The 15,761-nt window shown below is 34.4% G+C and overlaps 3 protein-coding genes across 34 annotated transcripts in view; all 3 read left to right on the top strand.

Annotated features, from left to right (window-relative positions):
* LOC145894913 (uncharacterized) overlaps window positions 1-15,761 on the top strand; it is a 133,325-nt gene that overhangs the window by 47,741 nt on the left and 69,823 nt on the right. For 27 of the 31 annotated variants that reach the window (XM_082983592.1, XM_082983597.1, XM_082983620.1 and 24 more), the window contains 4 exons: window positions 14,161-14,322; window positions 14,957-15,127; window positions 15,336-15,389; window positions 15,583-15,738. The exons of 3 other annotated variants lie outside the window; for them this stretch is intronic. In XM_082983592.1, coding sequence (XP_082839718.1) covers window positions 14,161-14,322; window positions 14,957-15,127; window positions 15,336-15,389; window positions 15,583-15,738 — 543 coding nt within the window. The remainder of the gene's footprint in view (window positions 1-14,160; window positions 14,323-14,956; window positions 15,128-15,335; window positions 15,390-15,582; window positions 15,739-15,761) is intronic. One more of the 31 variants, XM_082983618.1, reaches the window with a different exon arrangement.
* On the top strand, window positions 1,310-6,046 carry LOC145894920 (NACHT, LRR and PYD domains-containing protein 12-like). Of its 2 annotated transcripts, none has more exons than XM_082983640.1 (10): window positions 1,310-1,455; window positions 2,001-2,326; window positions 2,387-2,523; window positions 2,726-2,793; window positions 2,999-3,035; window positions 3,093-3,152; window positions 3,206-3,256; window positions 3,503-5,283; window positions 5,420-5,575; window positions 5,870-6,046. In XM_082983640.1, exons 1-10 carry the CDS (start codon window positions 1,399-1,401, stop codon window positions 6,044-6,046), a joined length of 2,850 nt encoding a protein of 949 aa, XP_082839766.1. In that variant the 5' UTR covers window positions 1,310-1,398. The 2 variants fall into 2 exon arrangements, with proteins under 2 accessions (XP_082839766.1, XP_082839767.1); XM_082983641.1 differs by having other exon boundaries at window positions 5,420-5,513; window positions 5,870-6,009.
* LOC145894512 (uncharacterized) lies at window positions 6,324-7,919 on the top strand. The gene is made up of 3 exons (XM_082983127.1): window positions 6,324-6,487; window positions 7,050-7,211; window positions 7,734-7,919. Exons 1-3 carry the CDS (start codon window positions 6,326-6,328, stop codon window positions 7,917-7,919), a joined length of 510 nt encoding a protein of 169 aa, XP_082839253.1. The 5' UTR covers window positions 6,324-6,325.

Below are 15,761 nucleotides of genomic sequence, written 5' to 3'. Positions count from 1 at the left end.
CATGCTGTCTGTGTCCCCAGCCAAATTGTACACCCGTGCAAATGCAATTAATAAAAAAACGAAAAGACGCTGATGAAGGTTAGTTGTCAACACGTTACATCTTTAATTTGTAACGACATTCTTCACATTATTTCGTCTCCCATATCTTAAATGTCGTAAGTTTTTAGATCGAAAGAACTTTAAAGGATCTTGAGTTAGTCTTGTTCTGGTTAAATACTTTCCCCTCTGACTTCAGCTATAACGATCGAACTACATTTCCAGGCTACGTTGTTCACCTGTCACGCAGTTTATCATGAACCGTTGTCAATATGCATCAAGACAGAAAGGAATAGCGCCCTCTATACGTAAAAGTGGGATAAACATACCTGCGGATTCACTTGGGATTGTTTCATTTTTGGTTCCTGTTTCAAACTTTAAATCTGCATTTTACTGTTGTTTAAACTTTAAATAAGTTCCTGTTTCTGAAGAGATAAACCAGTTGCACAAGCAGTGTTGAATAATATATGTAGTAGTTGTATGAACATAGTTAAAAACCAGCATGATTTTAAACGTTTATTTTTTTCTTAGCCTTCTTCTATTTGTGTTAATTTTTCTTTTTGTTTCTTTACTACTCTGTATATAAAGAAAGATCACTGAAGAAGTTTATTCGTAGAAAATATAGGAATACGTACTCTCCATTAGCGACATTAGCGACATTGTACATTTTAGAAACACCCTTAGATAGTATAGGCCTATTTCTAGTTTAACACCACAATAAATTTTTAATTGTGCTTAAAATTTGTGGATGTGGTTAAAAGAAAGATGGTAATTGTACTTGATGTTAATATATTGTTGGTAAACTAGCACCTTTCATCAAGTTACCCAATAAAGTTTAGAAGGAATAGCCCAAATTGGAAAGTTTGTTTTTTGTGCGAGGTCTTTTTTCGGCGATCATTAATTGGGCGGACGATCGACACGTTTTTTCGCATGGTAATGCATTAGCTAATTTTTATAGTGCGGATTATCGGTAAAGTTGAGCGAGGGGTTTATCCATTTTTTCCAATCTGTGGAATAGCCAAGCAGATTTTGGGTGATAGTTTGTTGTTGGCCAAATTTTTGAACTAACTTAGTTTTATATTTGAGTAGTGTATAATAAAGTCTTGTTACTGGTTTCAAGTTGCTGTAGTTTGTTTTTTTGCACTTTTTTAACCTGTTTTTAAATATTGATATATTGTGCCATTTATTGAAATGTAAAATGATTTTTGTCTGTGTATTCTGTTAATTAGAATGTTTATTGTTTATGAGAAAAACAAACATGTTTTGCAGAAAACAAATTTTTATTTATTACACATGAAACAAAAAAGTAGCACTTGTTGACTTGATAAACTCTTTTTCAATTTGGCATCAATAGCAAGTAAAATGGATCAGAATTGTGATGGTAAAAGTTCAAATATGTACCAGAATCAACCGAGTCAGGTATGTCTAGATCACTTCATAAATTAAATATGAAATTGTCAAGAAAATCTTTTGAAATCACTTAAACTATTAAGAAAAAACAGACTGGCCCAAAGTGCTGAAAACATTTACATTTAAACACATTTTTGAAGTGGCTTTTGGTAAAATTAAATATGCAGTAATGAGGGATTCATTGCCACATTGTATTTTAGATTGTAACCGAACCTACTGCCTACGTAGTGTTACAACCAAGTCACTTAATACCCTGTACCTGGTGTTGATTATGACTTTTTTTGATGCATTTGAAGTTGGTTTAATAGTAAAATTGCAATTCATTATCTTGTTGAGACGCAACACACCTTTGGTAAAGCTATAAAGGTTAGAATTACCAACAAACAACCTAGCAATGCCATCATGCAAGTATTGTTTTGTGCAGGAGGATCCTAAAAGGAATAACTTTGTTTTGTGTGTCGTAAATGTAGTTATCTGGTAAATCGAAGTTTATTACCAGGCCGGGTCCAAACACAGATAAAAGCATAATAATGTTCGTTTTTCTATCATTATAGGATTCCTTACCTCATGATGTTGGACAAACAAACAGTCCTCAGTCAACACAACCAGGTCAAGGAATCCCACAGGCGACCAATGTATCACAACCTTACCCCAATCCCACAGGATATTCACCTTACCAACATTATAATGGATGGCATCCATTTTATAACCTATACCGTCCACGATGGAGGAATTTCCATCAAGGTATTATTCACCAAAGAGGAATGATTCCTGTTCGAAGTGCACAACCAACTTTCCATAACTATAAACAAGAAATTGAACCTCAAGTGATCGCTGGAAACCAGCAAGTGTCTTCACAACTTGCACCGACCCACCCAACGTTTGTAGAAACATATCTTCATTGTTCTTAACTTGTTTTATTCAAAAACACTATTTACAGGCAAAACTTTACACAACAAACTCAACAAACTTGTTCAAAAAATGATGGTGTAAGTCAGAGAGAAGTTGCACAAAATACTAGAGCACCAATGAGTCACAATCTTCAAACCGTGGGCAACCAAACCCAAAACCGTCATGGTAAAGAGTTCTCATAGTAACTGTATCACATCATGTTGATACATATACAGTTCTATTTTTTAATGTGAAAAATTTTTTGCCTGTGTAAGGTTGAATGGAATATTTGATGAAAGAACAAGAACTGTGTTTTGCAAAAAAATAATTTTTATTACATGTTAAAGAAAACAAGGTAAAATTGTTCAAATTTTTTTTGCACCAATAGCAACTACAATGGACCAATATCATGATGGTAACAGTTCGAATTTGTGCCAGAACCAAGTGAGCCGTCAGGTATGTCTAGACTACTACATAAAATAGGTATATTCATCATTTTTGTGGCATTATTTGCCACAATATTTTTCATTGTAACTGTTCCTGGTGTCGGATAAGACATTTTTGATCAGTTTAAAGTGAATTCAATGGTGAAATTCTGCTGAAATTTAGTGAATCAATTTAGAGTTACTTTCGTAATTGAAAAGTAAAATTACATTTATAGACACATGGAAGCTCAGAACTTTCTTCCAACAAAACAGGTAATTAACAAATATTTTGTCCTCATTTAAAAGTTTGACTAATGTCTTTGTTCGCAGAAATATCCAAAAGTAATTTCAAAGGAAACCCCACATTTCAAACAGCAGGGGGTGATATATGTAAGTGATGAAATCTGTTTTGGTGTTTATAAAGATTTTTTTAAATATTACAGACATTTTTGGAAACACTTCAAATGACAACAAACTAGATGAACTCAGCGAGAGTAAGTAGTATTCTAAATGGAAAAATTTTGTTGTCATAAGTAGTTGTTAATGTGCTGAGAAAAGTTAATAATTGTCAAAAGATTTATTGTAAGGTTTTGTTCATTTCCTTACTTATTTATAAATTAATTGATGAATATTCTTACAAAATATCCTGGAAATAATATTTTGTGTGTTAATCCATGTTTTTATTTATCATATCGTGGACTTGTAACATGTGGAAATCCTATGTCACAATGTTATTTTAGATGACTTCAAGCTGATTCAAGATTCGCTGCACAAAAGTGCTAAAGACCAATGCAGCAACAAAAGTTTTCAAGTGTTGACTGGGCAGCATATTGAAGTTTGTGAACTGGACATAGCAGATAAACCAATAAAAGCAGTGAATCCTGCCAGATCTACAGAGTTCTACTATGAGGGTGGTTATTACAGTGATGAAGATGGACATTACAACAGGAGACAAGATTATGAGACAATAGACTTGAAACAGGACAGTAAAGTATCAGTTGAAGAATTATTTGCTAGAGCAGAAATTGTAGCAAAGGATAGAAAACAGCCTCAATTTGCAAACACATTAGCATTAATTGGACAACCAGGGATTGGGAAAACGACACTATCCAAAGTAATAACTGAAAAAGCAATGGATGGTGGAATAGAGAATGTTAAAGAAACTCAATATTGTTTTTACATCTCAGTGAAAAACATTGACTTTGATACTCCCACAACATTTGTTGATTTTTTGTTGAAAAACTCCTTATTTTTGGATTCCTACACAGATTCACCAATAAAGAAAAACAGTGAAGCTTGTTTTCTCAAAATGCTAATATCAGAAAATGTATTTATTACAATGGATGGCTTAGATGAGGCTGCAGCAGATTGGGATTTAGAATTCAAAGCATTCGATCCCACAAAAGAGAATAAACCATTACTTTATATCTATGCTCTTATGATGGGTAAATTGCTCAAAGATGCAAAGAAAGTTTTCACTTCAAGACAAAAGCACTTTTTCTCAATTGATGCAAAACATCGACCATTGTTTGTTGCTGAAGTTATGGGCCTTAACGAAAAATCCCAAGAAAAACTTTGCAACCAGATTTGTAGAGATAGGGGTGTTGAAGTGTGGAATGTCATAAAAGACAATCCCAACTTCTCATTTTCTTGCTATGTCCCAGCAAAATGCATTTTTATTGCCTTTGTCATCTGGAAAAGTCTTAAAGAGGATCGTGATGGCCGATTTCACTCTCTTACTCATGTTTTTGCAAATGGATTCCAATACTATTTTAGGCAGGACTTTATCAGGGAAAAAAAAAAAAAAAAAAAAGGGAAAAAAGAAGACTATTTGAACAAAATAGCTAGATTGGCATGGAATGGTTTTAAAGATAGCAAACTTGTTTTTTCTCAGGATGACCTAAAAAAAGTAGGCATTGAGCCAGAGACATTAGAGGGGCTTCTTACAAAATTCGTGACTGAAGAAAATTGGAACATGGCGTTTATGGATTCTCATATTAAGAGCTACTTTTCACATTTGATTTGGCAGGAATATTTTGCTGCTTGTTACCTTGTCTTTTTTTTGAGTGTTAAAGAGTTTTCTAAATTACTTCCCCAACTTAAAACAAACAGATGGGAAGTTGCTGCAAAGTTTGTTTTTGGACTTTGTAATGATGAGGCTAATGAAGCTGCAAAAGTTTGTTTCAGCAACATAGAGTACAAAGAAGTTGCTAAGAAAAAAAATCTACTTAAGGGGTTCTGTCGCGATGAACTACAAAAAGAAAAAGTTGAGGAAGAAATGCTTGTGCGAATTTTCTCATGGTTACATGAAGCTGACAACAAAGAATTCGATAAAGACACTCTAAATTTGTTGCCAGTAACTTTTAGTCTGAAAGGAAAAGTACTTCTAACTGATGTTCATAGCATTGTTGGTGTTTTAAACAAATCCCCAAAATCGTACAACATCAAAGTTTTAAGGACTTGTCAATTTTATCATGGAAGTTTGAAAGTTTTGTTGAATCAGTTATGTCAACGTATACAGGTATGACAATATATCATATTAAGAGTTTTTTGTTATTGTAAGAACTAAAAACATTTTTTTGGAATTGGCAATGAGACATAAATTTGCTTTTCAGCACCATGTTTACCACTAAGATATATGTGAATATTCGTTTCAGTTGACTAAACTGCAACGTCACACAGTTGATGATGAAAGTGCATCTGCTATTGCTTCATGTATTCGGTGGATTAAGAATCTGTCCCTGGGGGCTTGTGAGATGACAATTGATGATTTCTTTAAGATTACAAATTCCATATCACAACTTGAGAAACCAGCAAGTTGTTTTTGAGTTTTGTGACTAAAATTTTAGCTGTTCATGTTAGCTAAAGAAATACATATGAAATTAGCAACAATTGTTCTGGATAAAAATGTTTCCCCTCACAAGTAATGTTTTTTCAGTAAATATTCAAAAATGTGTCTAAGACATTACCAGGTATAATTATCAAAATTTGGCCATGGCACATGGTACACTCCCATGATGTGAATAAAATGTTCAAAAACCGAATACTTGAGAAGCTACATAGGGTCATCTTACAAGGCAATAATATTTTTTAATTTCCCTTTTCAGATGGCATCATTGAAACTTGACGGAAACACAGTTGATGATGAAAGTGCATCTGCTATTGCTTCATGTATTCAGTGGATTGAGAATCTGTCTCTGGGGGATTGTGAAATGACCAGTGGTGGAATCTGTACGATTGCAAATTCCATATCACAACTTGAGAAACCAGCAAGTTGTTTTTGAGTTTTGTGACTAAAATTTTAGCTGTTCATGTTAGCTAAAGAAATACATATGAAATTAGCAACAATTGTTCTGGATAAAAATGTTTCCCCACACAAGTAATGTTTTTTCAGTAAATATTCAAAAATGTGTCTAAGACATTACCAGGTATAATTATCAAAATTTGGCCATGGCACATGGTACACTCCCATGATGTGAATAAAATGTTCAAAAACCGAATACTTGAGAAGCTACATAGGGTCATCTTACAAGGCAATAATATTTTTTAATTTCCCTTTTCAGATGGCATCATTGAAACTTGACGGAAACACAGTTGATGATGAAAGTGCATCTGCTATTGCTTCATGTATTCAGTGGATTGAGAATCTGTCTCTGGGGGATTGTGAAATGACAAGTGGTGGAATCTGTATGATTGCAAATTCCATATCACAACTTCAGAAACCAGTAAGTTGTATGCATACACAAAATTGGTGATCGTCAGTGACTTCAGAAAACTGTAGCAAACAGCAATGTTTTACAAACATGGAATGCAAGTTACTCTAAAGTTGTGGGCAACAATGTGTCCCAAGTGTAATTTACACACACAGTACTGCTTTGTGATGTAACTTTTATTGTAAACTCTATACTGTAGGCTCTTATGCCAGTACTGGTAATATTTATTAAACTATTGTTATTGTGGTTGTTAGACAACTTTCAACAAGCCCTAAAGTAGTACTTGCTGATAAAGGTACCAATTTTTTTCCAAAAGATCATTTGGTATCAATAACATACATGGCAGCATCGGCAACCAATTTAGTTTCATTATGCAACGTTGCTAGTTACATTATACTTTTAGCTTTCACTACGTTTGGTGACATATTATAACAGTTGTATTCATATTTAAATCTATGAATTACTTAATACCTGGAGCGATTGAATCCAGTGCCACTTCCATCTTTGCCAGTCGGGATGTTCAATTTTTTTTTTGCGGGATGAGATTCGGCTTGTAAACATATTTTTAATTCAGATGACGTCGTTGAAACTTGATTGGAACACAGTTGATGATGAAAGTGCATCTGCTATTGCTTCATGTATTCAGTGGATTGAGAATCTGTCTCTGCGGCGTTGTAAGATGACAAGTGTTGGAATCTGTAAGATTGCAAATTCCATATCACAACTTAAGAAACCAGTAAGTTGTATGTTAGACCAGTGGTTCTCCAATATTTAAACATCCATACTGATATGTTTTACATACATCCCATAATTTATTTAATTCAACAACTTAGAAATGTTTAAAGCCTGTTTGAAGTTAGCATGATTATGTACCAAACTAAATTTCAGTTATTCAAAACCTACGTTTAAAGTGGTTGGCATACTTTTGGATGTACAAATACTCCACAAACTAAAAAAAAAATTTTTGAATGATGTTGCCATATGAAACTAAAAATAAATCTAAAGGAGCCACATGTGGCTGCAAAGTTGTGAATTTCTAACCTCTGTACTAAATTATATGAATTTTCAAGTTATGGTAGTTTACTAAACTGATTAATCCGGGTGATTATTATTTTGTGCATGAGAATGAGTGGTTGCTGGAATTAAATTTTGAAAAGCATTCCAAAAAGTTTTTTTATCACCCTTTTTAAAAATAGCAAGAGCATTGATTGGCTTTTTAATGTTTTTTGTGTAAAACCACATATTCCAATCATTACAGATGGAATCTTTGGATATCAGTGGAACTCTGGTTTCAAAATCTCAATTACCATTCATCATGGATGAAGCTTTCCACAAAAATGTTAACAAGCTCTACACGTCCAAGTTTCAAATATCAGAGGAGGGCATCCATAAGATTGGAAAATGTGATCTTATTTCTTGCATTTCAAAGGTTACCAGCATTTAATATTTTTGCCAAGGAAAAAATTAAAACACATTTAGTGAGGGAATATTACTATTGTAGATGCATTTGCAAAGAACTACATAAAACGTTTTTTGAAACTGTTTTAATTTTTGTTTTGTTTTATATTACATTCTACTTGTTGCTAAATTACTGTACCTGTTGGACAGTCTTTAGTCCTTGACAGAATTCATAGAAAGCAGTCTTTAGCTCTTGGGAGTCATTACCCAATATTCCAGGAATTTAATATATGTCATATTCAAATATAACCTTATTCAAATAGAATCATAAAACAAGTATATAAATGAATGTTAACTATAAAGTAAAACAACTTGCTACAACCATGCACCTAACTCAATACAATCATACAATGCACTGAGCACCAACACTTTGACCATCACCAACCCACAATGTCATTCGGTCACAAGGTCACATGGTCACATGGTAAATCCATCCAAACCAGCAGGGTAGAATACAAGGTACAACAACAATTAAATTAACAATTAAATTAAGGTACAACAGCAACTAATATTAACAATCTCACTCTCTTTTGTTTTTTGAAGAAAAACAACCAGTGGAAAGAACTATTCCAAGATTTGCAGTTTGTGCACCTTTCTTTGTTAGACAATCTGCTAACTGTTCTTTTGTCGGTACCCATGATATTTCTGTGACGACGCAGTCATTTATCATTTCACGTAAAGAGCCAACATCGATACGCAAACGTTTGTCTGCTACATTCTTTGTTGTTTATGCAGCCGTGTATAGCGACTTGTTGTCTGTCACCACTTGTACTGGAAGCTTTGTTTCCATTTGCATTCCCTGCATTATCTCACACCAGAGTGAGTTGAAGTATATGGCAGCATCTATGCCATCAGTCATTGCCAATGTTTCTGCAGCAAGAGTACTTCTTACAACTCTTTTAATCCTCTTTGATTGTCAACTTAAAAGATTACATTTGTTGTCTTCCCCAACCAAAAATAAAAGATAGGCTCCTTGGCTGCCACCATCTGACAAATTGCCAAAAGCAGCATCGGTATAGACAACCAACTTCAAATTCTGATTGTGTCCCAGATTTTGATACTTGAGCCTTTCGGATCACTTTGTTGCAATCAAGAATGTCCTTTACTGTACTATGCTTACATCTGGATGCAAGCATACAAACATCAAAACTTTAAGTCTGGTCGACTTTGAGTACACAACCACAATAACTGACCAATTTTCATTCTCAGAATATCTTTTTCCTCCACAGAAAGTTCATCATTGAGTTTCTCTTTTCTTGCAGGTAAGATCTTCATCTGCTTTAATTGTTCAACATATTCAGCTTGGCTTATGTTGATCATGCCTTTACCCTCGTTTACTTCCAGTCCTATGTACTTAAAATTGTTCTGATTCTCTTTGCCGATTTTAAACGTTTGACGAATACGTTCAATAACAGAACTCTCAAACTGCTTCGACCCAATCCACATAAAATCGTCAACATACACTGACACCATACCTTGCAAACTGTTGCCGTCATGCCAGTAAAATAAAGCAGGATCCAACAAACTAATTTTTGCACCAACTGAAATCATAAAATGCTTTACTCTGTCATACCATGAACGTGAAGCATCCACCAATCCATACACACATTTCTTTAACTTCCAAACTGTGCCTGGTGGACAGTTTGCCTCATTCGGCGGCACAACATGTAAATTTCGATTTAAAGCTTCACCCTGCAAAAAAGCAGTTTTTATATCGATACAATTCAGTTTCCAGGCCCTTTGTCTGGATATACACATCAACAACCGAAGACCATCTTTGGTGCAAGTGGGAGACTCCTTATCCAAGTAATCTTGATTAACCTCTTCAAATCCTCTGGCCACTAACCTTGCTTTAGGTTTGATGCCGTCATTAGTTTCTTTAAGAGACAAGACCCACTTCAAAGAAATGCAACCTCGACCACCTTTTGCCACCTCCTCATAAACACCATTCTCCTTCCAACTTTTTAACTCAGCCATTTTCGCTTCTTCAAATGAAACTGTATTAGAAACAGCTCTGTATACATGTTCTGTAACCACATTACAATCATTGTTTGTTACAGCCAGATCTTCTACTTCTTCAAAATTCTTCCATTCTTTCATACCCTTCTTACTCTCAGGAGTATTGTACTCAATGTTGAAACAGTTCTTGTATTTCCCTTTGGCCTTCCCAGCTCTGCTTAAAACTTTGGCTGAGAACTCTTCTCCATTTTGCTTAAACAGCACTGTTTTGTTCACAAGAGAGCCCTTAACCTTAACAGGCACATGAGAATCTACATTTGCTGTGTTATCTCTTTCAACTTCCTTGTCTACAATCTCCTCTTCATCAGTTGACGAACTGTAATTTTCAACGTCATCTCCACTTTGTTTTCTTAACAGAAATCTTCGCATCAGCAGGTTCTATACGACAAACATGTACTTTCACATATTGTCCTCCATGTCGTAGAAAAACAACAGGGCCATCTTGGCCTAAAACATGAGCCGGTCCTCTCCATGGAGAACCATCACGTTTATAGTACACTTTTTGACCAATGTCATACCTCTCACCAGTCTTTCTGGTTTGAGATCTCAATGCTTTCCGAATCTTCTCGGACGATTCAGCTTCCACAAAAGCTCTTCTTGCAGCATGCAAAGCTGCAATATGCATACCAACATTCTCACTGTTGGCCTTTTCTTCTAGTGCTGGTAATTTGTTCACCAACACTGTAGGTAAGTTTGCGTTGGCACCAAATACCAACTGATTTGGACTGAACCCATTGTTATTAATCATTGAGTTCTTGGCACTCAATGCCCAAGCCAGTGCAATGTCCCAATCACATTTCATGTCTGCTTTCACTTTGCACAAAATGTCAGTCAATATCTTATTGTGTCTTTCACACAACCCATTAGACCACGGAGAATAAGCAGGAGTAGTCACAATATCAATGTTAAAATTAGCACACATATCATGAAACTCTGAGTTATTAAACTCAAGACCATTATCACTTAAAACTTTATGCGGTGCCCCAAATATACTAATCCAATACTTCATGAAGCATTTTGCAATTGTAGACGCATTTTTGTCACGAATTATTACTGCACTACTAAATCGACTAAACATATCAACAATGTGAAAATACCACAAACTTGGTTCCAGCTCATGTAGATCCATAGCCACAACATCATTAAATTTCTCTGACCATGAAAATCCAACAACAGGTTTAGCAGGTGGCTTTTTGTGTAATTTACACACTTCACAGCTATCAATCACACTTTCTATTATGTGAGTGTATTCTTCCTGCCAAGAATTAGCATTTTTAAAAGTTTCTCCAAATTGCCTTTGGATGCGTGACCAAACTGTTTGTGCAATTTCAAAATTGCTTTGGTGAGCTTTGACTTGGAAAGTTTATCTTCAAACAGTAAAATTCTTTCACATTGGTTATTCTTATTCATTCGTCGAGGCAAAATGTACAAACAATAATGTCCATTACTGGAAACCAATAGCTTTACCTTTTCTCCAAACATTGTAACAGTGTCATGTTGTAAATCCATTGTAGTGTTTGCTTTCTTAAGTGATGTTTTGCTCAATAACAAGGGAATGTCGTCTTGAACAATTGAGGTGTCAATGCTACAAGATTTTCCAGCTATATGTGCAGGTATATTTGCTCGCTGATGAGATATCACTTGTCTACCATCCCCAAATTTGAAAATAGACTTAGCTTGAATTACTTTTACCTTGCGTCTGAAGTTTTTGTTTAAGGCTTCAAGATAAGTGTTGAACCATTTTTGCCCACAAACTGTTCTTGTGCAGGCTGTATCTAATATTGCACATCCAAACGAGTCAGCAACCAGAATCTCATTGGTCTTCGTTTCTGAGAGCAGAATATAGTTTACTTTTTCTTCAAGTTTTTCACTTAACTGTACAAATTCTTTCTTCTGCTTATGTGGACAGTGAACAGCCCAATGCATTTTGGAGTCACATATAACACATCTGGAAATTTTGCCAAATTTGTCAAGAGGATTTAACTTCTTCTTAGGTTTAACTTTATCATTGGATGAAAAAAACCTTTTCTTTGTCACAAATGCCTCTTCTTTGGTCGAAATTGAATTGGAAGCAGTGGAACATTCATTGCTGGTAAATATTCGTTTTAGAGCAGATTTCATTTATCAAAAGTCATGTCATGTGCGAAAGTTAGGGCCAATTGTCTTTGTGTTTCGTTTAAACATGCACCTTCTAAAAGCTTAAATGCCAAGACAGCATCTGGCAACTTCATTTCATGTGCACACATTTTCTGATATTTATGTTCAAAATCAATGACATAATCACCAATGGATAAATCTTTTTGTGAAAAGTTTATGAAAGCAATGTAAGCACTATATGCACCATCAACCTTTTCACCTTGAAAACATGCATCCAATTTTGCCAACAACTTCTCCATGCCTTCTATCGCATGCAAATCTTCCTTTGTTAGCTCAGAAACCGCCTTCTCAGCCTTGGGATGTCCTTCCAAAGCATCTAGTAGAACCACAATTGCTTGTTCTTTTTTGTCTACTGATGTGACTAGTTGCCACATTTCTATTTTGTTTCTCCATGAAACATATGGTAAGTCCTCCTTGAACTTAGGTGGGACCTTCTTTGACATATTTTTTCTATTCCTGATCCTCTGCTACCACTTGTTGCTAAATTACTGTACCTGTTGGACAGTCTTTAGTCCTTGACAGAATTCATAGAAAGCAGTATTTAGCTCTTGGGAGTCATTACCCAATATTCCAGGAATTTAATATATGTCATATTCAAATATAACCTTATTCAAATAGAATCATAAAACAAGTATATAAATTAATGTTAACTATAAAGTAAAACAACTTGCTACAACCATGCACCTAACTCAATACAATCATACAATGCACTGAGCACCAACACTTTGACCATCACCAACCCACAATGTCATTCGGTCACAAGGTCACATGGTCACATGGTAAATCCATCCAAACCAGCAGGGTAGAATACAAGGTACAACAACAATTAAATTAAGGTACAACAGCAACTAATATTAACAAGCCCTGCTGTTATTTGTCAATATGTAGTGTTTGACAACGAATGATTTGTTTTTTTAGACTTCAGTAAAGAAAGAGGAAATAACAACCAAATTTTTTGATTCAGTATTTGAGGTTTGTAAGCATTGTTATAATAAACTTGTCTGTAAGTCAGGATTTTACTTAGGTTACTTTTTGTTTGCATATGTTTAAGTCAAATTAACATATGACACTTTATCCAGTCATCTGTGTTGACAAATGCTTTGCTTAACAAAAACATTTTTTTGGAAATATCCATATTTAGTGGTTGAACAACTTTGTGTAAACTGAGATTTTTTTACCAGATTAATTCCATTCCAAACAAGCTTAGAGTGGATGGTGATGAAGAAGCTTTTGCTTTGTCGTGTGTTTTACATTTATTTCCTCCCACACTTGAACTTACCTTGAGAAATGTTGGTAGGGATGAGATACAAGAAGTGGCTAAAGCAATAGAACAGAAGGTATATTTGCTGAATTTTTAACGAATGCACAAATTAAAGAGAAGTTAGCAAGTCGGTTCAAATTATTATTTACTTTTTTAATTGGGTATTGCCTGCTTAATTTGTAAAGTAAATTTCATTAATTTTAAACCTTATTTTCTGTCAGCTCAAGTGATAATTCTTATAACTGGTGATACACCGTAGTGAGGTAATGTAATGGAATAGACTTTGAACGTGAAAAAATTTGGATGCATTTTTTTATATATACTAGTCACCATGTTTGCTGCAGTAAATGGGAGTTCAATGTCAGACTTGGACAACTACATTTTTTGGCATTTTGAATTAGATTAGAATTGTCGGCATGTATTGTTTTTTGGCAACAACTTTGGTCAGGGCTTAAAATTGATAGTAGATCCTGATAAAGGTTGTTGTACAACAACAAAATCGTCAATATTTGCAAATTTTATTGCCAAAAGAGCATTTGGTATTGATAATATGCCTGGCAGCATCAGAAACCAAGTTAATTTTATTAGGAAACTTTTCCTGTTACATTATATTTTTAACTTTCACTCTGTTGTGTAAAATATTATTAGTTATATTCACAGTTTGATTTACCAATTATTTCATGTCAGGATTGATTGCATCCAGTGTTACTTCCACCATTGCTGGCCGGGGATGTTGTCACTGAGAAATTCTTTTGTCATGAACTAGAACATCAACATATTTGTATTTTAGATTACATTCTTTAATCTTGATGGGAACGCAGTTGATGATAAAAGTGCATCTGCTATTGCTTCATGTATTCAGTGGATTGAGAATCTGTCTCTGGGGCGTTGTACGATGACAAGTGGTGTAATCTGTAAGATTGCAAATTCCATATCACAACTTAAGAAACCAGTAAGTTGTATGTTAGACCAGTGGTTCTCCAATATTTAAACATCCATACTGATATGCCACATCAACAGCTGCACTGATGAGACCTTACAGGTCGAAACAGTGCGTGTATACACCCTATCTGCAGCTCTCATTGATTATTATGGCTCTTTTGCGCATATAACATACTGATATGTTTTACACACATCCCATAATTTAATAAATTCAACAACTTAGAAATGTTTAAAGCCTGTTTGAAGTTAGCATGATTATGTACTGAACTAAATTTCAGTTATTCAAAACCTACGTTTAAAGTGGTTAACATACTTTGGATGTACAAATACTCCACAAACTAAAAAAAAATGTTTTGAATGATGTTGCCATATGAAACTAGAAATAAATCTAAAGGAGCCACATGTGGCTGCAAAGTTGTGAATTTCCAACCTCTGTACTAAATTATATGAATTTTCATGTTATGGTTGTTTACTAAACTGTTTACTTTGGGTGGTTATTATTTGCATGGGAACGATTGGTTGCTGGAATTAATTTTGAAAAGCATTCCAAAAAAATTTTTAATCTTCCTTTTTTAAATATAGCAAGAGCAAGTTTTGGCTTTTAAATGTTGCTTGTGTAAAACCACATATTCCAATGATTACAGATGGAATCTTTGGACATCAGTGGAAGTCTGGATTTAAAATCTCAATTACCATTCATCATGGATGAAGCTGTCCATAAAAATGTTAACAAGCTTTACACGTCCAAGTTTCAAATATCAGAGAATGGCGTCCATGTGATTGGAAAATGTGATCTTATTTCTTGCATTTCAAAGGTTACCAAGCTTATCATTTTGCCAAGAAAAAATTTAAAACACTTTTAGTAAATGAGGGAATGCTACTATTGTAGATGCATTTACAAAGAACTACATAAAACATTTTTCAAAAGCTTTATAGTTTTTCTGTTTTACATACCATTCTATGTCAGCCCTGCTGTTATTTCTCAATATGTACTGAATGACGACGATTAATTTGTTTTTTCAGGCTTCAGTAAAGAAAGAGGACATAACATCCAAATTTGTTGATTCGGTATTTGAGGTTTGTAAGCATTGTAAAATAAACTTGTCTGTAAGTCAGGATTTTTCTTAGGTTACTTTGTTTACATATGTTTAAGTCAAATTAACATATGACACTTTATCCAGTCATTTGTGTTGACAAAGCAACAATTTTTTTCGAAATATTCATATTTAGTGGTTAAACAACTTTGTGTAAACCGACATGTTATTCTCAGATTAATTCCATTCCAAACGAGCTTACAGTGGAAGGTGATGAAGAAGCTTTAGCTTTGTCGTGTGTTTTACATTTATTTCCTCCCACACTTGAACTTACTATGAGAAATGTTGAAGGAGATGGGATACGAGAAGTGGCTGAAGCAATAAAACAGAAGGTATATTTGCTGAATTGGTCAAA

Source organism: Ascidia mentula, chromosome 3 (assembly GCF_947561715.1).
Source record: "Ascidia mentula chromosome 3, kaAscMent1.1, whole genome shotgun sequence".
Lineage (NCBI taxonomy): Eukaryota > Metazoa > Chordata > Ascidiacea > Phlebobranchia > Ascidiidae > Ascidia > Ascidia mentula.
This window is presented reverse-complemented; position numbering and strand designations above follow the sequence as displayed.